Source organism: Miniopterus schreibersii (genome assembly GCF_964146895.1).
Source record: "Miniopterus schreibersii genome assembly, chromosome: 16".
Lineage (NCBI taxonomy): Eukaryota > Metazoa > Chordata > Mammalia > Chiroptera > Miniopteridae > Miniopterus > Miniopterus schreibersii.
Window position 1 is genome coordinate 41,270,029 of NC_138116.1, and position 23,921 is coordinate 41,293,949.

The following is a 23,921-nucleotide window of genomic DNA, read 5'->3' on the forward strand; positions in this document are numbered from 1 at the left end:
GTTTCCGACGCCCACGTCTTCGTTTCCGCTCCTTCCCTCCCTACACCCCCGGAGAAAGGCCTCCTAAATATATCCGGCGGCCTCCATTTGTAATTGCTTCCTTCCCCCCCCTTTTGCATAAGACTTTGCTAACCCTCCAAAGTCCACTTTCATTAGGATTATAACAATATTTTTAAAAACTATAAGGTGCACACCCACCCAGGCCTGAGGTTAGCCAAATGGAAGCTACGATTCTCCCGAACACAGCCCAAATCATAAGCCACGACCGCCCTCTCCCAAACCCCACAAAAGCCCGCACACAGCCGCCTGAAGATGGGCGATCACTTCATTTCCCCAGAAACAACGTGACTTTGAAGACACAGTCTTCGGAGACACTCATGTTTCCCTCTCATATTTCCAAAATCAAGAGTTGGGCTAATGCTCAGAAATATACTCTGTTTCAGAAATTATAACTACACACACACACACACACACACACACACACAAACACACACACACAAACATACAAACACACACAGAAACACACACACAAACACATACACACAAACACATACACACAAACGCACATACAAATACACACATACGCACAGAAACACACACATATACACACACATACACACACAAACACACATACACACAAACATACACACACAGAAACACACACATACACATAAATACACACACATACACATACACACAAACACACATACACATACACACATACATACAAACACACAAAGCGGGGGGGGGGGGGGGGTAAATTCCTTCTCACAAAGAACAAACAACATCCCAGCGACAGGGGTAAAGAAAGACTGGAAAGAAATTCCCTCTGCGAATAGAAACGGGAGGAAAATCCTTTATCCAGCTTGTTTCTCCCTCGGCGGGTCTGTAGGAAAATAGCTACAAAGAGGTGGCCCCGGGCACCGCGGGGCGCGCGCCCCTCGCGCTGGCCGCCGGCTCGGAGCCGCCCGCGTCCCCGCCCCGTCCCGCGCGCTCGAGCCCGAGGTGCTAGCGGCCTGCTGGCTGGCGGGAGGGTCGGGACCTGGGGCTCGTGGGAACATCCACTCAGAAAACAGCGAGTGCGCGGGGCTGGCGGCCGGAGGCCAGCGCGGACGGCGCGGTGAGCGGCCCGGGCTCAGGCCGGCGGGGACGGGGAAATGCCACGTGGGAGGCGGCTCTCGGGGAGTCGCCTCGTGGGCGACACTCAGGCCCGGTTGCAGCCCGGGGGCGGCGTCGGAAGGCACGTCGTGCCCGGGAGCAGCGCGCGGCCGGGCCAGGCCGCCGGCATCTACAACTTTACCTTCAGCACCGGGGCGACCTTGAGCATCCGGCGCCTCGGGATTGCCGGACCTGGGCAAGGACGCCTCGGGGTGCTGCACCCCGCGCCCCGAGTCCCGGGCGGCGGCGAGGGCTCCTCCGCGCCCCTCCCCAGGAGGGTATTTTTCCAGGAGAGACGCGGGAGGGCGGCTTCGAGTGGACTTTGTGAAATAAATGCAACTCAGTGGTCGATTTTTAAAGTTTTGACTTAAAACTTGGTGAGGAAAAAACAGCCCTTAATGATCGGTGTAACAGGTCATCAAACCAAACTGTCTTCTAAACGGAGGCGAACGTCGTCTTTATTATTTTCTCAGGGAAGAGGGAGGGCTGGACACTTTCTCCCACTTAACGTCCCCAACACACTCGTGTCCGGACAAAACTTTCTGCACGTGACCTTCACACTCACTTTCCACCAGGAAACACTTTATCTCCCAGGTAATTTCCCCCTCCCCCTTCACCCCCATCTTCCTCCAGCACTTTGGGGGACAGGGGAAGCTTTTTCCTGAGGACAGTTTGTACCCATCGCAGCTAACCGGCGGAGCTAGAGAGATCAACTCCTGGCAAAGGATTAGGAAGACACTTTTTAAAAGAGTTGACAGCAATTTCCCACTTGAACTTCCTAAACCAGCCCCCCCCCCGTCCCTGGATCTTCGGGAGCTGCACGCACGTCCCGCCCGACTATCGCTTCTGCAAGCCCCTCTCTCCCGCCGCTCACGACACGCGCATCACGAGCCCCCCGAGAGCATCTGGGAGGGGCTCGAGGCCCGGCACAGGGGCAGCTACAGCCAAGACTGGCCCCGGGGAGCGGGCGCGGAAGTGCGCGCGGGCGCCCCAGTGCACCGCTCGGTGGGGTCTGCCCTCCTCCGGCGCCGGGTCAGGCCAGCATCCCTCCTTCCATCTGCTCCTGTCACCAGCCCCTGGCTCCGCCCTCCTGGCCCCTGAGCCAATAGAAACCCCCGACAACTCTCCTCCGCCCCAAACCCTTTCCACACCCCCACGTTCCGGGAGCCGGTTGGCCGCTGAGCCCTGGGCGAGGCGGGCGTACCTGCAGGGTGGTCCCGGCTTCTGGTAAGCGGAGCGAGCCGTCACTCCGGGCGGCCGGGCCCGCCCACTCCTCCCCGTCTCCGACTCTTCCTGCGCAGTTCTCCTCCGCAGCCTCCGCGAGGAAGTGCCGGGGCTGCGCTCGGGCCAGTTCGCCGGGCGGCGCGGAGGCGGCCGTGCGCGCGGTCCCGAGGGGCCAGGCGCGGGAGCGCAGCGTTCCCCTGCCCAGAGAGGGGCGTCGCGCCGCAGGAGCGTCCTCCGGCCAGCGGTTGCCGCCACCCGACTTTCGTTCCAGTTGCGGCTCCTCCTGGGCAACATGTCAAACGCCGCGGCCGCTACAGCTGCCGCCGCCACCTGGAGAAGAGCAGCAGGAGCAGCAGCGGTGGCCCCGGGCGCACGGGTGCAATAAACCCAACCACCTGGCGTCGCGAGGGCCGAGGCACCATCTCCGCGCTCGCGGCTCCGGCGGGACCAGCGCCATGTGCTGAGCCATGCCCCTCGCCGCGCCCGCGGGCAGCGCATGGGGCAGCGCCTGAGCGGCGGCCGACCCTGCCTCCATGTCCCCAGCGGGCTTCTGCCGCAGCCGCAGGCGCCCCCGCCGCCGGTGAGGAGGAAGCTCGCGCTGCTCTTCGCCATGCTTTGCGTCTGGCTCTACATGTTCCTGTACTCGTGCGCCGACTCGTGCGGCGCCGCGCCCGGACTGCTGCTGCTGGGCTCGGGGTCCCGCGCCGACCACGACCCGCCAGCCCCGGCCGACGGTCCCGACGGGGCTTTCCCCAGGTTGCCCTTCCAGGCGGCACCAACCACCCCGTGGGCTGCGGGCGAGGAGAGGGCCGAGGGCGCCGCGAGCGAAGAGGAGCAGAATCCCGAGGCGCCGGACTCCCCCAGCCCCATCTCCACCTTCTTTAGTGGGTCCGGGAGCAAGCAGCTGCCGCAGGCCATCATCATCGGCGTGAAGAAGGGCGGCACGCGGGCGCTGCTGGAGTTCCTGCGCGTGCACCCCGACGTGCGCGCCGTGGGCGCCGAGCCCCACTTCTTCGACCGCAGCTACGACAAGGGCCTCGCGTGGTACCGGTGAGTTTCCCCGTCGGGGCCGGGGCCAGGGCCAGGGGCAGAGGCACCGGCTGCTACCCAGAACGGGAGAGGGAGGGAGGTGTGGCTTGTGCCGGGGAAGTGACAGGGGTAAAGTCTTGGACCGCCGCGGGCGGGGAGGGGCAGGGAACAAATGCTCGGCGCTGGCCCGAGGCGCCCAGAATCCCGCCCCAGCGCGGTACCGAGTGTTTGGGGGGGGGCGGGGGGCGGGGAGCTATTGCCACAACCCGTAGAAACTTCTCGAGGAGCTCTGGCAGGGACCCACGACAAGAAATAATCAGGAGAGCTCTCCGCAAACAGGGGGCACAGCGACTGAGATGGCGCTCAGGGAAGCACGCACACCTCCAACCGTGGCCGTGTCCCAAAGGAATCCATTCAGTGCTGCTCGTATTTTGTTCTCGGAGCCCGGGACGTTCCGCGCCCCGCCGCCCCAGGTCTCCGCCCGAGACCAACTTACAGAACAGCTTCTGCTCCCCAGATGGGGATGTGGGGTGGGAGTGACGGTGTCCTGCGCAGGCCGCGGGGAGTCTGGTCACGTTTTTGTTACAGTCCTACTTTTGCTGGAACCCCAACCCAAAGAGGGTCAAGCTCGCTTCGCTGGAGAGCAGCTGGGGCTGGGAGGGTGGCCGGCGCCTCCGCCTGGCGGGCGAGCGGGCGGCGGGCCGCGCGGCTGGCGGATCGTGGAGCGGTGCTGGTCCCTGTCGGGCAAAGGCGCGCACTGCAGCGGCCCAGCGGCGCGCGGCGGGCGAGGCATTCCGGCGCCCCGGGCGCGGCCCGCCCGTTTCCGCCTCCCCGGCTTGGGTGTTGGGAGACCGAGAGCAGGAACGCGTGTCTCCGCGGGCCCTTTACACGTTGGGGCGCAAAGAATATTGGGGGGCCATTGATTAAGGAATGTGAGTTGGCCGGAGGTCAGGTTTCCGGAAACTCAGTTCTCGAGTCGGGCTGTGGGTCCAGTTCCAAAGGGACAGCGGTCCCCAGGGTTGTAACCACGACCTCTGCCCAGCGCGTCCTCAGCTGCCTCTTTTTGGAGAGGTTGGGTCGGTCGAGCTTCCCGTGAAGCGCGGGCGAGCCGAGGGTCCAGACTCCCGCCTTCGGAAACCTCTTCGCCAACTATCCTCTCCGCACCCCGCCCTTCGCCAGCAAGTCGTCTCCCCGGCACCCCTCTAGGCCCTAAGAGCCTCCCAGAGCCTCGAGACTTCGGAAAACCAAAGGGGAGAGTCGAACCGAACTTCACTCCCTGCGCCCAGCCCCCCTTCAGGCCCCAGCAGAGGGGAGAAGATAAAAGCGGGCTGACCAGCGGATTAAAGCCGGTCGGTTCCCAGCCTCGCCCTCGCCCTCCCCCCTCCCTTTTGCCCTTGATGTTTTTATTGTCAGCAGTTGCCCAAGTCCCGAGGCTTATCCAGCCGTGACAGTCGCCCTTCCCACCGTCCCCGGGTCGTGGACACCGGCTTTTAAGAATGGGGCCTCTGCAGCCGGACACCTGGACTCGCGACCTGGCGTTGGCCGGTCGCTGTGGGGCCGAGGCTCGGTGCTCCCCGAGGTGCAGGGGGTCGTGCGGGGCTGGGAGGCGGGGTGCCGCGCGGGCAGGTGCCGGGCTGGCGCGCGGGGCCTCTCTAATTGTTAGCTATTGTCATCGATTGTAGTGTTGCTGTTACTTCTACCACCACCCCTCCTGGGACGCCGATCCCGGGGCCCGGTGGCGGGCGACCACCCGCGCCCCTCCGGCTGGACCCCCCCCCCCCCCCCCCGAGGCCGGAGGCAGCCCGAAGTTTTCTGAGATCAGAAGTACGGGGCCGGGCTGGGAGGAGCTGGCAGGGAACTACCTGACTCTTGCACGTCTGGCGGCGTTTAAAGCACCCGGGGCAGGCTGTGGAAATCCCCGCAGTCTGAGGCGGCTGCCCTCCACCTGCCGCGTTCCTCTGGATTGACTCAAAAACCTGCGCTAAAGAACCGGGTCGCTCTGCAAACCCTCGCCGCGCGCCCGCGGCGCAGCGCGCAGCCCGGAGGCCGGGGCGGGCGGCCGTGCGGGGCGGCGGCGCGGGGCCCGGACGCCGGAGGCGGGAAGCTCCTCAGCCTCCCCAGCCGCCTCCCTGAACTGCTGAGCGGGGCTGGCGAGGCTCCGAGGCGCAGGGCCCGAGGCGGGGCCCCCGGCCGCGCGCGGGAGGAGCAAACTGCGAGCCCGCGGCTCCCCCAGCGCGGCCCCCGGCTGCGCGGCGCCCCTGGGTTAGTGGGGACTTTTAAGGGGGAAAAACCCCCCTATTTTAAATGCTGTTTAATTAACATATTTTAACTAATGAAGAATATTCTGGGTGTCTGGGCAAAAGTGTAGGCTTAACAATTATTTTGAAAGCGGCCGTTTTAACTTGGACTACTCGGGAGGAGACGTCGGGCCCGGGCGCGTTCGCGCAGATGCCGAGCCGGGGAGCCCCTGGCGCCGGGGGAGGCGCCCCCGGGACGGGTCCGACGCTCGCCGGCCGGGGCGCGTCCCCGCGTCTCCCCGCGGGCCCCTCGGGCAGCAGAGTGGAGGGAGCCCGAGCAGTACTAACCAGGGGGGCTGCCGTCCAGGCACGTGGGTAAAACACGTCTTCCTGGCTAGAGAGTAGGGGAGAGGGGAGACATTTTGAAAGCATTTAGACATTTTGAAGGCATTAAAACCCTATGGGCGTGGGCGGTTGAACCCGCGTGTCAGCGTCGTGATTCGCCGGAGGAAGATCTTGGCTCGGGCTGTGCGAGCCCTCCCTGGGCTCAGCGGCTGGCGCGCGCCCGGCCGGCGGCCTAACCGGTAGCCCTGGGCCTGCGCGGGTTTGCGCGAAGCCTCGGAAACCGATTGCAGTCCCTTCCCCGTGGCCTAAGAAACGCCGTCGGCCCGAACCCGAGGGCCCGTGGTGGGATGGAGCCCACGTGGAAGCGACGCGGGCTGACCCTGCCGTGGGCCGAGGCGCGGCAGCTTTCCCGCCGCTGCCCTGTCGGCTGCAAAAATAAACCTCGGGGGTTCCCGCGGCCCGTCTGCCGGGAACCTGTGCGTTTCAGCCTGGGACTGAGGGTTCCAGGTGGTTCTCCAGCTCCCTTTCTCCAGCCGGCCTCCCGAGCGCCGCCCGTGCGGCGAGCACCCCGTGGGGGACGCCTTCCCCAGGTTGCCACGCTGTTGGGGAAGCGCCTCGCCTGGGCCAGGCCGGGGAGGCGCGCACCCTGTACGTTTCGGCTCCGAATACTGATTTAAACCTAAATGGGTGCATTCTTTAATAAGTCTCTTTCTGATCTGGTGTAAGTTTGGTAGATTTTCACAAATTTTAATGATCTCAGTTTGGGAATTAAGTTAGCCAAATAGTGTGATTAATTAATTTTATAGAGAAATACATCTTAGACCTTCCAAGAACAAAAACTCATTCCCCACCTTGACTGTTCCTTCCATTTTGGGTTGTACAAAATAACCTGACACAAATAATGTGGCCACGTCAAAAAAATGAAGTGTGGGTGTGGGTGTGTATGTGTGTTTTAAAACGTTGTTAGCTAACATCCCTGAATGTTTTCCCAACGTGCCAGGTACTGTTTCAAATGTCACAGGATTAGCGAATTTAATCCGTATTACAATCCTATGAAGCAGGTACTTTTGTGGATGAAAAAACGCAGGCACAGAGAGGTTAAGCAACTTGCCCAAGGCGTCCCAGCTAGAAAGTGGCAAAGCGAAATAATACTAGCCCAGGCAGTCCTGCCCCAGAGGTCACTCTGTGCCATGCTCCCTTGCTTAAGTGACCAAAAACATGATGTCGGTGATATACGATGCGTTCAAACCTGGGTTTGCTTTAAAAGAGCTTGCCTTTTCCAGCACTCGGTGACCTCAGTGTGGGCTGCTCACTTTGTCATTCACTTTAAAAAGAGTATCAGCTCCAGAACAGGCTAGTCGCTGTGACCAAAGCTGGTTTCTGACTAGAGTGAGGATAATCACATCACTAGGGCAGTTTCGTTTCTCCGCCCAGACTGGACAGTTAGAGTCAAAAGAGTCATTAAAATGACAAAAACATCCCTCAAGTATAAAGGCTGAGAAAACAGCAAAAGTCCCCACTGAGAATAGATTCATTCTCTTTCCTTGGCCTGCTCTAAGGCTGGGAGGTGTGAAGGACTTGGGGTTAAAGGAGATGCTCCAGAACTTCTCCAGATGAACTTAATCATTTAAAAGAAGCACGGTGCCCCAGGCCAAGGCCGGAAACGTACTTAACTAGAAGACAAGTGTAACTCAAACTTGGAGCACATTTCCTTAGAATACGGTTTTGAAACCCAGTAACTTCAGAAAGTCTCCCTCCTGAAAACTAGCTGAAAGTAGCAACTTTTCCTACATTTTTAATTTTGTAAATGCTGAGAAGTCTAATTTCTCCCCTATTTTCCTAGTCTGTTTCTGAAAACTTGGTGGCAGACTGTTTCTGTCTTCACTAAGGGGTATTTGAGATAAGATCTGATTGGGGATAATCCTTTTTGAAGTAATTGTACTTTCTCGGTCCTGGAGCTTAAACCAAGAATGTAACTCACTTCAAGCTCCTGGGTGAAGATCAGAATTCTCCATTTATATGCAACAATTTGAAATACGAACCGTCATGTTACAAAGCTGTCAAGATTTATTAGCAAGATGGTGTAGCATGTGTTGAACTCTGTTTTTAATTAGGCACCTAAATTAGACCATAAAATGGTTGATTAATCTTTTACAAGTTGAGGGGAAAATATAACATAAATTAACCTAATCATAATTGTTTTCCCAGATGCTCTCAGTTAATAGTCAAATTTTAATAGCAACCTATTTATTCTAAATAAATAAAGTGATGAAATGTATGAATTACGCTTATCTTCCAAATGATGTGTTGTTATTGAACAGGTTTCTAAAAACTAGTTTGTGCCCATGTTTTAAAAAACATTTATTAAAATAGAATACTACACTTGACTGAGCTGACTGGGATAGATTTTGCCTTTTTAATGGAGCCCGATTATTGAAAATTTACAATTTAATATCGACTAGAATTTATAAAAAGACATTTCCAGCTAAAGTTTTGTTATTTGAAATTTTAATGTGGCCTGTGCCACAGCTTCTGTTTTTCTAGTTTGGCGTTTTATCTTTGTCTGAAGAAAACCTTTTAGTTAATTTGAAAAATCAATTACGTCACACAACCTCATTCCAAATATGTGTGCTGATTTACCTTTTTGTTTAAAGCATGTGGGACATGGGGGTTTTCTGATTATATAAGATGACCCTTAGAATCACTGAAATTATTTAGAATTTGAAAGTGCACCAGGAACTTCAAAAACAAACCCAGCGGTCAGCTCCCGCGATGAATCAGGGAAGCGGCATCTATTTAAAGCTGGGGCTGAAATACTACTTGACTGGACGGCCTGTCTGCTGCTTTCTGTCAGGCGTTTCTGAATACTTTATGTTCTCAGTCTATGAACATGGAAATTAAGTGGGTTGACAGAAGCACAAAATGTCCACTTTAAAGGCAGAGCATAATGAACATTTCTTTTGCTGTGAATAGAGTTAGTTTCCAAAGAGGGTGCTGCGGTCCCTGTGGTGCCCCAGCCTGTGATTCCCGACAGTCAGGGGCATGGCATCTGGCTGGGGGAGTCAGGAACCCCAGCAAAGTGAATTCCCCGAGTGCGCGGCACGTTTTCAAGGGTCATGAATGCAATATGCTGCCTACCTCCAGTGAAACCATGTCCCAGGATCGAAAAGAAAGGAGATTCCGGTATCTTTGAAAACTACTTGTAAGCAGAGCATGAAACTTTCCAAAGTATCTTAAACATTACCTGCTAGAACTCCCGTGTCCTTCTGAGAAACAGTACCAAGGTAAAACCAGCAACAGGAAAAACTCGTGTTCGTGTGTATTGATTTTTCTTTCTGATTTTAGATTTGGGGAGAAGTTGAGGATGCGAGGAGCGATTACCAGCTGAATAACGTGAAAATAAATGATTTTCATCGCAGCCAAGAGGCTCTGTGTTAAAGTACTGCCAATGCGAATAAAAACCCCCGTTAATTTTCTTTGTACCTGGATAAGAGTGATAGTAATTTTCTGTAAGTTATGCCTGTATTTTTAATTCTCCCTTTATTATTTTTTAAATATATCTTTATTGATTTCAGAGAGAGGAAGGGAGAGGGAGAGAGAGAGAGAAACATCAGTGATGAGAGAGTCATTGACCGAGCCCGCAACCCGGGCCTGGGCCCCGACCGGGAATCGCACCTGAGCGCTGGATCCCAGGTCCACGCTCAACCGCTGAGCCACGCCGGCCGGGCTAATTCTCCCTTTAAATGCCCCACTTCTGTGACTTCAAATATATTAAAAATAGCGTAAGTTCCTGGGTCATTAAAAAAATGTGTGTCGTGGGTGAAACCTGTTTAAAGAGCAAAGCGTTTGTGAAGGACGCTGCTTCTGGGAAGCGGCCGGCGGCGAGCGGGCCGAGGCGCGGGCCACCCGCAGGCCGCGCGGCGTCGGAAGGGTGCGCGTTACCCGCGCCGCCCGGAGCCACTGCCGCTCGGTCCACACGTTAGTTACCGCGCGTGAGCTCTGGGAGCAAAACGTTCTTCCTGACACAGCAGCTGTGTTAAAACAGGGCGCCGGGTTAACACCAAGCTGACTGCTTGACGCGAGCTCGGCACCCCGAACCCCCTCGGCCGGGGTGTGCGCGGCCCCACGCGCGGTCGCCGGGCCACGTGGGGGCCCACCGCGCAGGACGCGCCTGCTCCCCGCCCCCGCCCCGCCCCCCACGCGGCCCCACGCGCTTCCGGGGCCCTGAAATGCTGAAAGATCGGCTGGGCAACGCGAGGCGTCGGGAGCGAATGGAGGGGGAGGCATCGGGAAGGGAGGCGGGAGGGGCCGGCCTTTCCCGCCTGGCCCTGATTTACTGACGGGAAGAGGGGTGGCGACGGAGTGTCCAACATGGCCCCGGCGGGCCTCGGCCGGCGCCACGTGGCCGCCGCTCGCGGCAGCGGGACGGGCGCTCGCCTGCACCTTTCATTGTGGAGGCGACAGAGAAAATGGCTCCGCGGCCGGCCGGCTCGGGGACCAGCAGCACAGCCCCGGGTCGCGTGGGGTCGCTGCCTCAGGTCCCCGCGCGCCCGGGTCGCAGCCGGTGCCGCTTCCTCGCGCTGGTGCGCGGGTCGCCGGCCGCAGCCACGTGACCAGCGCCAGCCGCGCGCCCGGCCTCACCTGTTGGGCTGAGCCCGGGGTAGCGGCCCGCGCTCCCAGTGGGCGGGGCCGGCGGGTCTGGCCTCCACTGATTGGCCCCGCGGCTGCCGGTAAGCCAATGGTGTCCCGTCTGCGCGGTAGCCCCGCTGTCTCCGGGCCGAGCCGATTTCCCCGCTGCCCCTCGGCCGTGGACCGAGCCGAGCGGGCTCGGAGCCGAGCGTACCGGGGGTCTGTCGTGCTCCCTCCCTTCCTTTCCCCCGTCTTTTCTGAGCCCCCTGCACTGATGCCCCTGCCCTGCGGCGGGGAGGTGTCTCCTCTGCAAGTTTGCTTCTGTGGGGCAGGGCAGTGAGGACTCAGGTTCCCTTCCGATGCTGGAATCTCCGCTGCGCTGAGACTCAGGGGCCATTTCTCCTCCCGGCACCTCTAGTCTGCACTCCAAGGGCCCTTCCAGGGCACACACTCCCCTGGGCCCTCCTCCCCTCAGCCCCTGGCCCACAGTTTGCAGCTGCCCCCTCCTGGAAGCCCCTTCCTGCTCCCCCAGCCTGCAGGAAGCCTTCTCTGGGTACTGACCAGCTCCCCCTTCTCTAGTCCTGTCAAGGAGGAAGGACAGCCTGAAAAATGCCTCCAGTGGGGATGGGATTCACAGGTCGCACTGAGAATTAATTCTGCTGTTGATTTGCACGAGGCAGTCTTGCTTTCTGGAAGGTTTTGCAGAGGTGCAGGCGATGGCCTGTATTAAAAGGGCAGGAAGCTCCCACAGGACACTGCCTACGGCCGGAGGAGATGTTGCAGCAATGCAGGATTTGGGCCACACAGCCATTAAAGCAGTCTCCCCCAGGAGACGACAGGCTGAGCCAACAATTAGAGAACAGTAATTCACCGCCAGGTCCCCCTGCTCCTGGTACCTTCCCTAGCTGAAAGGGGGCTCCTCCCCCCTCCTTGAGTCTGGCTGCAGACTCACCCTGGTTCAGCCAGCCATTCCTCTGATGTGTGCTGTTCATTGGGTCCCTGGTGCCCTCCTGTCTGTTTCAGAGTCTCCAGGCACTTAGCATATGCTGTGCTGCCAGTTAACACAGATACACAAAAAGTAAACATCCTGTTCCCAGCCAAGAGCTTTTTACAGAAGACCCAAGCCAGTGAGTGGGTGTGGGTGTGGGTATGGGAGGGGGGAGAGAGTAAGGCAGGGAAGCTGGTCATTACTCTGTCATTGGCCTGAAATGCTTAATGGAGGAAGCGAAAGGTGACCGTTTCAAGTCGTTTTCCTATAGTTAGTGAATAATACATTTTTATAAATCACGTTGACCTGTTTTTTCTCTTATCTAAAAAGATTTATTAGCACTTACTCTTTAAAATATATAGACTTTATTTTTTTAGAGTTGTTTTAAGTTCACAGCAAAATTGAGTGAGAGTATAGAACTCCCATATGGGACGACAGCCCTCACAGCTCCCATATAGGCCCTGCCTCACATATGCACAGCCTCCCCCACTATCACATGCAGGATCAGAGTGTAACATTTGTTACCACCCATAAACTTACCGTGCCCTGTCCTTATCATTTAAAGTCTATAGTTTGCATTAAGGTTCACTCTTGATGTTGCATGTTACTGCTTTTGACAATCTATAATGGCAAGTATCCATCACTATGGTCTCATAAAGGACAGTTTCACTGTCCTAAACTTGCCCTGTGTGAGCACTTGTATCATGTGCTCTGCCAGGCAGCGCTTGAGGTGCTAAGGAAGTACAAGAGTCATGATCTTGTCCTTCAGGGGCCTGTTTTAGTCAGTGAACTAAAATCTACAGGCTCAAAGAGGTCTCAAAGCAATTTAAGCACTAATTAAAAAAAAAAAAATCATTAGTCCTGCTGAATCACTAATAAATCTAATGACCATTTGAAGGAGAAGAGGAAGCATATGATACAATGATAAAATGTACACATAAGAAATGTGACTGTATTTTACTTTTCCAGGAGCTTCCAAAGAGAGCTAAGGAAGTAAGATGAGGGAGAGGGGGTCCCAGTTACTCTGTGATGCAGTAGATGAGTGAGGGCCTGCCGTGTGCAGGCTAGTGGGCGCTGCTTATGTCATCTCAGCAGTGGTCTTTTCTGGGTGATTTCTCCCCTTTTGCAGAGCAGCCAAGGGAAGCTCCCAGGGGTTTCCTGGAGTCAGTCAGTCATACAGCTGTATCTACAGGTGCTCAGCCTCTTGAACCTAATACCTCCCCGAGGGCTTTTCTAACTCCACAACTCAGCATAAAAGTATTCCCAAGATTATATTTTTTCTTGTTTTCTGTCATTTCCTTTAGTTCCCCACACTTGGTCTCAGCCCCCTCTGTTGCTATGACATCTGTATTGATGGTGCAGCCTTCATGTGTGTCATCCATGCACCAACCTATCTCTGGCATCATCCCTGTTGCACTCGCTCCAACAATAAGATCTGTATATCTGACGTCCCCGTGGCGATCAATGCCTCCTTCCATTTCCTCATCTGCCAGCCCACCTCTTCTCTCTCACCTGTTCCTTGAAGCCGCCCACCACGCCTATGCTGCCCAGATCTCAGGGTCACACTGAAACCCTCAGCACTCACCCACTGGTGGCTCATGGCTGAGTTAGCTGACTCCTCAACACCCTTGCCCCACCCTGTGGAGACACCCTGTTTTGTACCATCCGGAGCAGTCGTGCAGGAGATCTTGTCATAGAACACAACTGGCCCACCCCAAGTTGTATCTTTGCCCAACAACTTGGCCCTTACTCTGCAACTTAGCCCTGCAGGTCACCACCCTTACCCAGGCCAGGCCACACAGTGTACGTTGGCCCTTCTGAGTGGCATCCTTTGCTTTTAAGCACTGGTTCATAGACCTCCCTCCACACAGGGAGAAACTCTGGCAACATCCAGCATCTCTAAGAATACCACTCTCTTAACTGCTTCTCAACATGGCCCTATTTCTGCTTTTCCCAAGACTTCCTCCCATCATTTCTTAGAAGTTTTGTGTTCTCTCTTTTCTGTATTATTTGAAGAAAATCTCAGACATCATATTTTACTTAAAAATCTGACCTGTGGGTTTGAGCAGGTCACTTTATCTCTTTGGTGTCAACATTCTCAGGTGTACAGTGGAGATGGCCATCAGTGCCTCCTAGATTGGTGCTCAGCAAACTGGTACAGAACCACATTCCGCCCCCTCACGTGTTGTTCTCCTGCGGGTGACTAGGACATACACCGTGCCCTATGCCCCCTGCCACCAAGTTTGCAACACCCACACTCGTCTGTACTCTGACTAGTGAGCTCATTGATCAGAGCCTTGGATGTTGGAACGATGTCAAATTCCTTATGGTAGCTTTAAACGCTTACTCCCGGGCTTTTATTTATCCCCCTGAAGACAGTCTGCAGGTAGTCTGCAGGCCACACCTTGAGAAGCACAGTCTCAAGTTTCTTAAGTGAACAAAATGTTCTAAAAAAATTAATAAGTGATTTGTAAAAAATAAATAAATAAATGGTTCTGTGTTAGCATGATAAAGGCCCCGAGAAGTGCTATAGCTCAAAACAAGGCAAAAAAACCTGCTTAATTTGTTAAAGTTGCCTGTTGAGAACAAAATCCCTTTTCATTCAGCACCTGATGATCCCTGGGGGACCGTGTTCGCCCAGATGCCCGCGTGGGCACGCAGCTGAGCAGTCGCCAAGGCGCCTTGCGGTGGAAGACTTGACCCCGGCCCTGTGCTCCCTCTGTCCCGAGGCCGTGGAGCAGGCCTGAGACATCATCTCGGACCCGCTGTGTCCGCACCCCCTGGGCCTGGGTGATTGCGCAAAAGGAGTAGAGGGAGAAGTCGGGGTGGGCGCCAGGCCGAGGGGCTGCAGGCCCGGGCGTGCAGCAGGCCCCGGGAGGGGGCCCCAGGCAGGCTAATTGCCGGTTCAGCCTTCCCCCCAGAAGCAGTGCCTGTGCAAAGGTGAGAGCTGCGTCTGCAAGCCGTTTACAGAGCAGGATGTCTGGTGCGCTGGAGAGGGCGAAGCTTTGTCGTCCCCCCCCCCAGCGGAGCCCCCAGTCTGTGCGGGTTCATCGCAGCACCCAAGCGACTGCTCCCCGCGTCCACACAGCCGCTGCCTTGAGCCGCACACCAACACCATCACCTTATTTCTTTAAACACGCGCTTTCCCTTTTTGTGTCTGGGGCCAAGGGGCAACACTTAGAGTGTCCTTTAGTCACACAGCACCGGAAACGAAGGAAACTTTTGGATTAGGTGTCGCTGGGAAAGGAGGCTGAGTGGAACCTTTTACAGAGATAGGGGATTCATTTACCTATTTGTACAAAACTTAAGTTACAGGAGTATCTGGGTTTCCCTTCCGAGCTCTCCAAACTTGCTATAATGATCTTATTATATCCTGATACACTTACCGTGGACTCCTCATATTTGGCGAAATTCTAACACCTGTTTCAATGGCCCCTCACCTGCCCTGAGCCCCCACTTGCAGGGCAGGGTTGGCCAGGGCGTTTCACAGGGTCTGGAGGGGAACAGTTTCACACCAGAGTGGGGTCCTGTACTGTGCGTACCTGACTAGCTTTTCTTTCTTATCACACTTCCCTTCCTATAAAGTTACAGATCTTTTAACGGGATATTTAATACTCACCCTCTCTTTCTGTGGGCCTTGTGAAAGTCAGGCAGTAACGATGCAGCCTTATCGCCAAGTCATGACCAGAGCATCCAGTTGGCACTGCCCAGGGGATAATGTAGAGTCTGCCATTCATTCATTCATGACTCGATTTCATCTACCAGTCAGTTGTGGAACACCTGGAATGGGTCAAAGGGTATGAAAGCACTTGGGGAAATAAGATGTTAAGCAGTTATTAGAAGCCTTAAGGAGATCGTTATCTTGGTCAAGGGGCCATGGTGAGAAATAATATAGAACAAAGCAAGAAATGCTGTGGGAGCCGAGAGAAGGGTGCTCGAAGGGGAGGCTTTGAAGTATGGGTAGGAGTTTGTCAGCCGATTGTCCCAGAAAGCAAATAAAGGTGTTCAGGACAGCACTGTGGGAAGAGCCTAGAGAGATGCAGGGCAGAGCACGGGGGTTGGTGGAGAGGAAGTATTGGGATTAAGAGAAGGTGGGCCCAGAGGAGGCCAGCTCAGGTGCAGTGTTAGGTGGAGGGCGTGGCCTTCATCTCACTGTCCGAAGGCAGTTTTTTGGGCCAGTACTGCCTCTTATACCAAAGGAATTCACAGACTTTACATGAATTATGGATTTGAATTCTTTCCATGTATTTTTGAGAAAAAAATGAAATAATTTGGTGTTTTAAGGTAGAGAAAGCAAGAAAATGTGTAGGTGGTTTTCTAAGATGTACGACACAGCCCCACTGGGTGATTTGTATGTGGCTCTCAGAGTTCCAGAACGAGCATTAGTCCCGATGGGCTCACAAGAAGGGAGGACACGCTTCCTCCCTCATCACAGAACCCACGCCACCCTCTCCCTGCCGCCTCTTTGGGTAACTTGGATGATATCCCGAAGGACACAGACTGTCCCTCTGGGCTTTGAAGTTTTGGAGGAGAGAGCCGTTCTTCCCCAATTCCCAACTAGGCTCCAAACACCGGCTTCCCAGCCCAATGCCACAAAGACTCAGATGGTCGAAGCCTGCAGGCTGGGCTCTGCCAGCCTCCTCCTCTCCTAACTACCCCCCCACCGCTGGGGGAGGAACCCTACTGTTCCTCAGGAGGGGCTTCTGAGCAAGCAGAGGAAGCAAGGTGGAGAGGGGACCCCGTGTGACCACCTTCTTCCGGCCCAGCTGGGCAGGGTAGGGAAGACCTTCCCCTCTGTCTCAGAACCTGGAGCCAGTAGAGGGAAACCACGTTTGGTTCATGGTCGCCAGTTTCCCGAAGCGGGCTAGTTTCTTCCCACTGCTCGCTGTGGAGGAACTCAGCTCAGTTCCATGTGGGGATCCTTCCACGAGAGCATGTAACAGTGATCACACTCATTGCTAAAATCTGGCTGAGAACCGCATCAGCCTGCTCCAGAGCCCATTTCTTTTTAGAAGAGACAGAGACAAGAGGCCAAGAGGTGTTGGGCTCAGGAGAGAAGAGCCAGGGGCTCCCAGTTGCGGGCAGCCCCAGAGCAGGGCATGCCCTGTGCGCTGGCCCGTCTCCTCCCCATCTGTCTCGTCTGATGAGACGTCCAGTCACTCACAGTTATTTTCAGGGTTGTGTTTTCTTCCTGACCCAGCTGGGAAGAGAAGCACAGGAAAGGCTCGTGGCGCTTCCTGTGTTCTGTAAAAGAGCATTTGCCAGGAGCACACGTGCCAGCCCCCTCCAGACCTAAGTGTTCATTCATTCTCAGGACCTTGATCAAGGCCAGCTCACCTTACCAAATGGTGTCCTCTGGGGTGTCAGTTTGGGGGATGGGACACAGAGAGGCACGTCACCTATTGGTATGTGTCCTCTGTGGTTGCTCAGCCCCCAGGTGTGGCAAAGAGTTCGTAGGTCCCAGGAGCTCAGGGTGTGGACCCAGCACTAGCAGACAGCTGTGGTCTTGGCTTCAGGTAAAGATACTTCCAAGTGAGTGGACCAGTCAAGGTCAGCAGTGGGTTTAGGTCCTGAAGGTCGGCCCCACTCATGTTTTAACAGGTGAGCCCCGTAAAGCATTTTCCAGCTGCTGGTTGCTTGTCATTTACATTTGCATTTGGATTTGGTGCTGTTTTGCTTTGATTGTAAAATTATTTGGCTTCTCTCTACTCAGTGGAGTGTATTGGGAGGACAGTCAGGAGGAAACGGGCATTAGGGACCTTGGAGATGATAATGTCCATTGGAATTCAGCAACAGGGACAGAGCTCTGGACAGAAATCTAGTTGATTTCATTTAGCTCTTGGTGTCCCCTGTATTAGGATGTCCACTGGTATCAATGTTGTTTCTCGTGGCTTCATACTGATTTTATTAATTTATCAAGCATCTATCCTGTGCCAGGCTCTGTGGATGCAAAGATTTATTCATTTCACAAATATCATTGCCTATTTTATTAGCACTGATCCTGCCCTCATGTTGTTCACATACTACTAGCGAGATGGGCAGGAAACAAATAAACAAGTAAACTATGACAAATAGAAGGCCTCACCGAGTGATGGAGTCATGACTAGAAGTAAAACAGAGGGAGGCATAGGGAGTTACAGGGGAGAGGGTCACGGGAGAAAAGGACTGTATTAGGTAGGAGGTCTTGTTAAAGAGGCGATGTTGAGCAGGAGCCTGAGGAAGAGAGGGATATGTGGAGGGCTGCGAGATGACACTGTGACCGAAATAAAGACCTCAAAGGAGTGGGGCAGAGAGGCAGTCCTGTGTGTTCTTCTGTGAAGGGAGACCAGTGGGGCTCTGACTGCTTTGTGGAGATTGGCTCCAGGGCGTGAGAGTGAAGGCAGGGTTGAGATGGCTGAGTACACAGGGCATGGCACACAACAGAGGGAGTTCAAGGCAGAGATGCTGCGGAGGAAGGAGTGATTAAATGTCTGGGAAGTCTCCCCTGGGAAGGCTTCAGAGAGGAGGTGACACTCAGGTTTTAATTTTTTTTAATCCTCACTTGAGGATATATATGTGTGTGTGTATATATATATTTTTTCCCATTGATTTACAGAGAGAATGGACAGAGGGGGAAGGAGAGAGAGGAAGGGAGAGAGGAGATAGAGAGAAATATCGACTTGGGAGAGACACGTCGATTGCTTGCCTCCCACAGGTGCCCCAACTGGGGCCAGGGGTTGAACCTGCATTCCCAGCTTGACGGGGAATCGAACCTGAGACCCTTTGGTCTGCAGGCCGATGCTCTAAGCACTGAGCCTAGCCGGCCAGGGCCCAAGCAAGGTTTTGGTAGATGAGTAGGAGTTCATGTGAAGACAGGTGGGGAAAGGGGTCTTCCTGGCAGAGGGAATACAGGTGGCAAGGCAAGGAGGTTTGCACGGAGCAGCATGGTGGGTGCCGGGAAGGGCCAGCAGAGAAATGCAGGCGAGGCCGGACAGCATCAGGGGGACTGGTGTGTTTTGTGAGTGAGCCTTGACATCATGACTTCGGAGGGTAGCAGTTTATCCTGCACCTTTTTTCCTCTCAAGTACTTCAACTTGGAAGTGGGATTTACAAGATGCCGTTGAATAGCGTTAAACAGGAATTGCTTTTGCTGGTGATCAGAAAAGATACCACCCAGAAAAAAAGGCAAGTGCTGGAGAGCCTCTCAGGATGTGTTCCGGGCCCGCGTCCTCCAAGCCGATTGCTTTTTGCTTGCCTGGACGGAGCCTTTCATTAGGGTAAAGCCTAAAGCCATGTAATTAGAAATTCCACTTCTCAGCTCTTCGGACCTACAACAAGGAACAGCCCCGTGGACGCTCGTTTCAGCATTCTTAGAAGCTGAGCAGGGCAGGCTGCCAGTGCCAAAATGCCCAACCTGGTAATTAAGCGGTGGCTTTGCAGGCACCCACCTGCTCTGAATGTGCAATTAGTGCCTGCTGCCCTTCTTACTGGGGCTTATGCCTCTGTGCAGACCATTCGCAGGGAGGGCGTGTGTGTGTGTGTGTGTGTGTGTGTGTGTGTGTGTGTGTGCGTGCATCCCTCCCCTTGCTCTTCCTCCTTGTGCAGAGGAGAAACGGCCAAGAAGGGACCAGTGCGGAGGACCAGAGGACGGCTCTTGGGAGGGTGTGCACTTTTTCCCCAGGACTGCTCATCAGATACTTTCCACCCTGCGTTCCTGGTCTACAGCCAGGCTAATTTAATTTCCAGCTGCGAGGCTACTCCCGCTGATGGTAATCTCAAACAGTTAATGAGCTAGAAGAGGAGGCAGCCTGTAGGATTGATTCTTGGGGCTCGGCTCAGTGGCTTCGCAGTGCCAATCTATCAGCCTGTTTGTTCCTTGGTGGAGGCTTGTTCAGCCTGGCACCTCCATGAATCTCCCCTCTTCCAAAGATGGATTGAGCTGTGACTTCTGGCCTCTGCAAATGGAAAACCAGCTCTCTCTTCCTTTTGCACACCTGGCTGATTTAGAGGGAAGAGGGAGAGCTGAGGGGCAGCCGCCTGTCAGCTGTCTGCCCATGATACCTGTATGCACATGATGAAACGGTCTGAGTCCTTCACTCCAGGAAGGACTGTGTGTCACCAGCAGGTTCGCGCTGGGCCTGCCGCGTTGAGCAAGGCTGGTCTATAACATGGGCCCTGGGGCTGGGGGCAGGTGCTTCCTCCTGCAGGAGACTGGCACGGTGGAGACAATGAGGGCTGAAGCGTGCACACAGTAGGGATAGTGACAGAGGAACTAGGGCTGTGGGTGGAGGGCTAACCTGATTATTTCTGTCTTGCGATCGTTTGTTTCCGCAGGGCTGGGTGGAAGATTAGTTCCTGGAATGAAGACCAGAGATTTAGTTCCCACGTGCTAAACTAATCTTTCTCTATATGCACGTTTACATGTTTATATGAAATTTATAAAGTATGTTTATTTCAATGTAATTATACCCCATATAGTTCTCCAAATTAATTAAAACCAAATCTTTTTATTTTTATTGTCAGAAGGGAGAGAAGGTGAAATTTTCCCTGGGAAGGAGGCGGTGGTAAGGGTGGGCTGGTGGGAGGGTTATTGTATTGGAGAATGTGGATCTCCGAGGTTCTTACAGGTGTTGAGAAACAGGATGAACATGAGACTCCATTGAACGTTCTGGAGTCCGAGTCCCTGCTCTGCCATGGCCTCACATTTGATTTGGGGCAGTTCCAGCTAACCTCCCTCAACCTCACTCTCCCCACCGTTAAAATGGAGCAAATACCCCTCGAGGCGGTTGTTACAGTGAGCCAGCGAGATCCTGGGTGCTCAGCACTTTCTCGTGGATAAAGTGCTGGGAGGGTCTTAGAGTCGACCTCCTTACGGCCAAGGAAGAGGGAGAACCACCTTTCGATATGACAAAGCCCTTTGATTCTTTGCCAGAGGCAGACCTCTTTCTGTCGCGTGGACTTGGAGTACTGGTGGGCAGTGGCTTGGTGGCCTCACAAGGCCCCACGCGGACCGGTTACTATGCCGGCTCACTCAGTGTTTCCCAGCATAGTGCCACGTCCTGTTTGTAGCTCAGGCAAGGCGTCTGGAGGTGAGCAAAGCTCGTGGGGCCTCCTTGTGATGCTTTCCCCTCTGTGGATGGAGAAAGCCTGTCTGCTCTGCTCCGACCTCCTGAGGAGCCATCTCGCCAGGCTTCAGGCCAGGACAGCCCGGTGCCTGGTGAGGCTGAGTGCAGCCAGGCTGTGCGCCGGTCAGCTGCATCGAGGGGTCCCCCCTCTTCTCAGACTTCCCACAGTCCCTAAATCCTGCTCTGGGGATTTCATGCCTGTTTGTAGTCGGCGAGGGTATCAGTCTATTATGATATTTAACAAACCCATTTCTGTTCTGAATATGAAGAGAACTGTCTCTCATCAGAGAAAGAGGGGGCCCGGGGAAGGGGTCTTTCCTTGGACAGACACGTATTCATCTCGTATTCATCTCGTAGAGAGAAATCTCGGAATTCCTGGTGGATTCACAGGGACACCAGCTCTACAGCATTTCAATAGCCATTGATTCCATTCCTCAATGTGTTACCTGGTGGTCCTGCTGGCCTCCAGGCTACTGTTGAATCTGTGCATTTAGCACGCCCAGGAAAACTGTCACTGCAGGGTCTGAGCTGATGTCCCCAGTGTGCTCATGGGGCAGCAGAGAGGCACCCCTTGCCCTCTCCTTTAGAGGCTTTTTGCTCAGGGGCTTAGGGCTATGTGTTCCCAGCTCCAGGACTTGGGAGTGGACTCATTTGGGGAAGTAGCAGCTTAAGGTCTTTATTTGGCTTTGTCAGTGAATGGAGAATGCGGCTGAACATCTTTGAGCATCTCCAGGAGAGGCAGCCATTCTTCTGGGCACCCTGCCTCTGATGGCCTCCCACTGCCCCCCCCCCCCACCTCGCACCCTTACCCAGGCTCACCGGGATAGGTTTTCCAGCCCTGGGAACCTTTTCTCACCTAGGATCAGGTGCTCCTCTTCCCCCTGTTTCTGTTTACACTCAGGGACAGGAAAACCTCAATCTTCATTTGTTTCTGACATCTTTTGGATAGGCACCTAAACTCTACCGCTGACCTCCACCCTCAACACCGTGGGAAGCTACAGTTTACGGGGCTGATTTCCGACCACTGGTAGTGTCATGCCCACAATCACCTGGGCTTAGAAACTGAAGCTGGTCCTTGTTCTTCTTTCCTCGCATCTAACCTGTTACCAGCGGTGCTTTTTTCCTTCCTTCAAAGTGTTTTTGAAATGAGCTGTCTGTCATAGCCACTCCCACTCCCCCTCCAGGTCACATCTCCAGAATGGCACTGATTTTGTATCCACCTTTTTGAAAAGGTACCTAGGGTGGTTTTTAAATGCTATCTGAGGGGCCACAAATACATCAAATGTGAGTGTCAAAGGCGAGAATGAATAGTGGAACCGTAAAGCGGAGCCAGGAGTTGGCCTGAGAAATGGCTCTCAGCTGGCCGGCCAGGATCCTCAGCTTCCTGGCAGCCGCCACCAAAAGGCCGACCTCAGTTACACATCGCAGGACTCGCTGTGCGAGCACAACTGCTTGGTCCAGGGGCCGGGCTCGCAGAGAGAGGTGCTGGGGCCACGCCCCTGGTATGGGGAGCACCCTTCCAGGGGACGCAAGGCTATCCAGCCTTTTTGGTACAAAATCGTTTTCTAAAAACAAAAGGTAAAATTATGACTCTCACCCAGATATAATGATGAGGAATGAATTTCCTTAAGGATCACGTGAAGGGTTTCATTTCACTCGTCATTAATGAGAGAACCATTGGTTCAAAGGAGAAGTCAAAAGAACGCAAGTTTACTTGGAATAAAACAATATCGAGATGAAGATAAAAATAGGCAGGAAGCTCGAGAGGGGAGGTGGAGAGCCAGAGCTACAGAGCCTCCACCCAGAAGCACTTATTCCAGTGCCTGTGGTCAAGAATTTTATTGCATTGCTACATTATCTATAATTTACAGAGTTCCAAAATATCTCAAAGGCAGTAAAAGGCTAGAGTCAGAGATCCAGCGAGGTCTGCTTTCCACAGTGCACGGGTTTCCGCTAGAAACACCTAGTAAAATTTCTGTGTATTTTCTTGTGTCAGTCCTCGGTAGGCTCAGGAAGTTTATAATCAGCTAAAAGCCAAATCTGTTTTGTCTGTGGGGCTGGGAAGCAGTGGCTCCCCCGCTCCTAATACATTTTCATGCCTCTCGCCTCCATTCCGATGTGGCTTCTCATTGCCTCTGAGATCAAATTCAAATCCTGTCTTGCTCCATTTATTTGTTCACCCTTCATTCATCCAACAGTCATTTATTTTTGCCACAATGCAAACGAGACCCAATCCAGTCCTCAAAGCCTCCTAGAGCTGTAACAGCGGATAGATAAAGGTGGTGCTAACTCTGTGTGTGTGCGCGTGTGTGCGCGCTCTTGCACGAGATGGGAGCGAGGACTGCCAACGCAGAGTGAGAAAGGGATGAGTGTCATAGAAATCTATTAGATGGAGAAGGGCTGGAAGGATGTTCTAGGAGAAGGGAAGGGGGGCAGGGAACGCCATGACCCATTTGGGCAGTTGCAGGACCTTGTCCACAGCTGGGGCGACGCAGAGCTGGGTGCAGAGGTGGGAACTGAGAATTCCCTCGAACGGCACGCTCAGCGTTAGGAGAGGCGGTGAGGATGTGGCCTGTAGGCTTTGCTTTTGGAACGGTGTCTGGGGAAGCAGCGGGTGGAGGGCTGGGCGCTGTAGATGGAGGGCAACCCCAGCCTGTTTCCCAATCTTCCCAATATTGCCCACCATTCCTAAACAAACAAACAAAACTCCAGCCCTGGCTAAGTGGCTCAGTCACTGCCTTCTATTCATAACCTGAGGTACATTTTGTCCTTGACGCCTTCATTGCCACCTACCCTTGAGACTCGCTCATGGAAGCTTCCGTTGACTCAAAGGACACAGCTCCTGGGTGCTTCTGCTCCACACGGCTCATGTTGAACCAAGTATACGATATCTATTGGTAAACTTCCCACGTGCGGAATTTCTTCCTAAATACACGGTGTCCCGGAGGGCAAGAATTATCCCTGTGCCGATACAGACCTGCCGTGGCGCCGAGTCCATGGTGATCCGTGCTAAAGATGCCATCCACACTTCTAGTCAGCTTTCCCCTCGCTCCCTACGAGCGAGGCATCGGGGTATCTTACCCCATCATCGCTTGACAGATGCCTGTGAATGCAGATAAAGTTTAATAATAATTAAAGCAAAGTAATAAGTAAAATAACAATTAATATAAATCAGCTAATTAAAGTCATTTTCTCATTATTATTAAC

At 54.2% G+C, this 23,921-nt stretch overlaps 1 protein-coding gene across 1 annotated transcript in view; it reads left to right on the plus strand.

The window, feature by feature from the left end:
• The first annotated feature begins 1,990 nt into the window (after window positions 1-1,990).
• LOC308568681 (heparan sulfate glucosamine 3-O-sulfotransferase 3B1) overlaps window positions 1,991-23,921 on the plus strand; it is a 39,358-nt gene continuing 17,427 nt past the window's right edge. Inside the window, exon 1 of the mRNA XM_081161911.1 lies at window positions 1,991-3,432. Within this exon, the coding sequence (XP_081018037.1) occupies window positions 2,879-3,432 (554 nt within the window). The 5' untranslated portion in view covers window positions 1,991-2,878. The remainder of the gene's footprint in view (window positions 3,433-23,921) is intronic.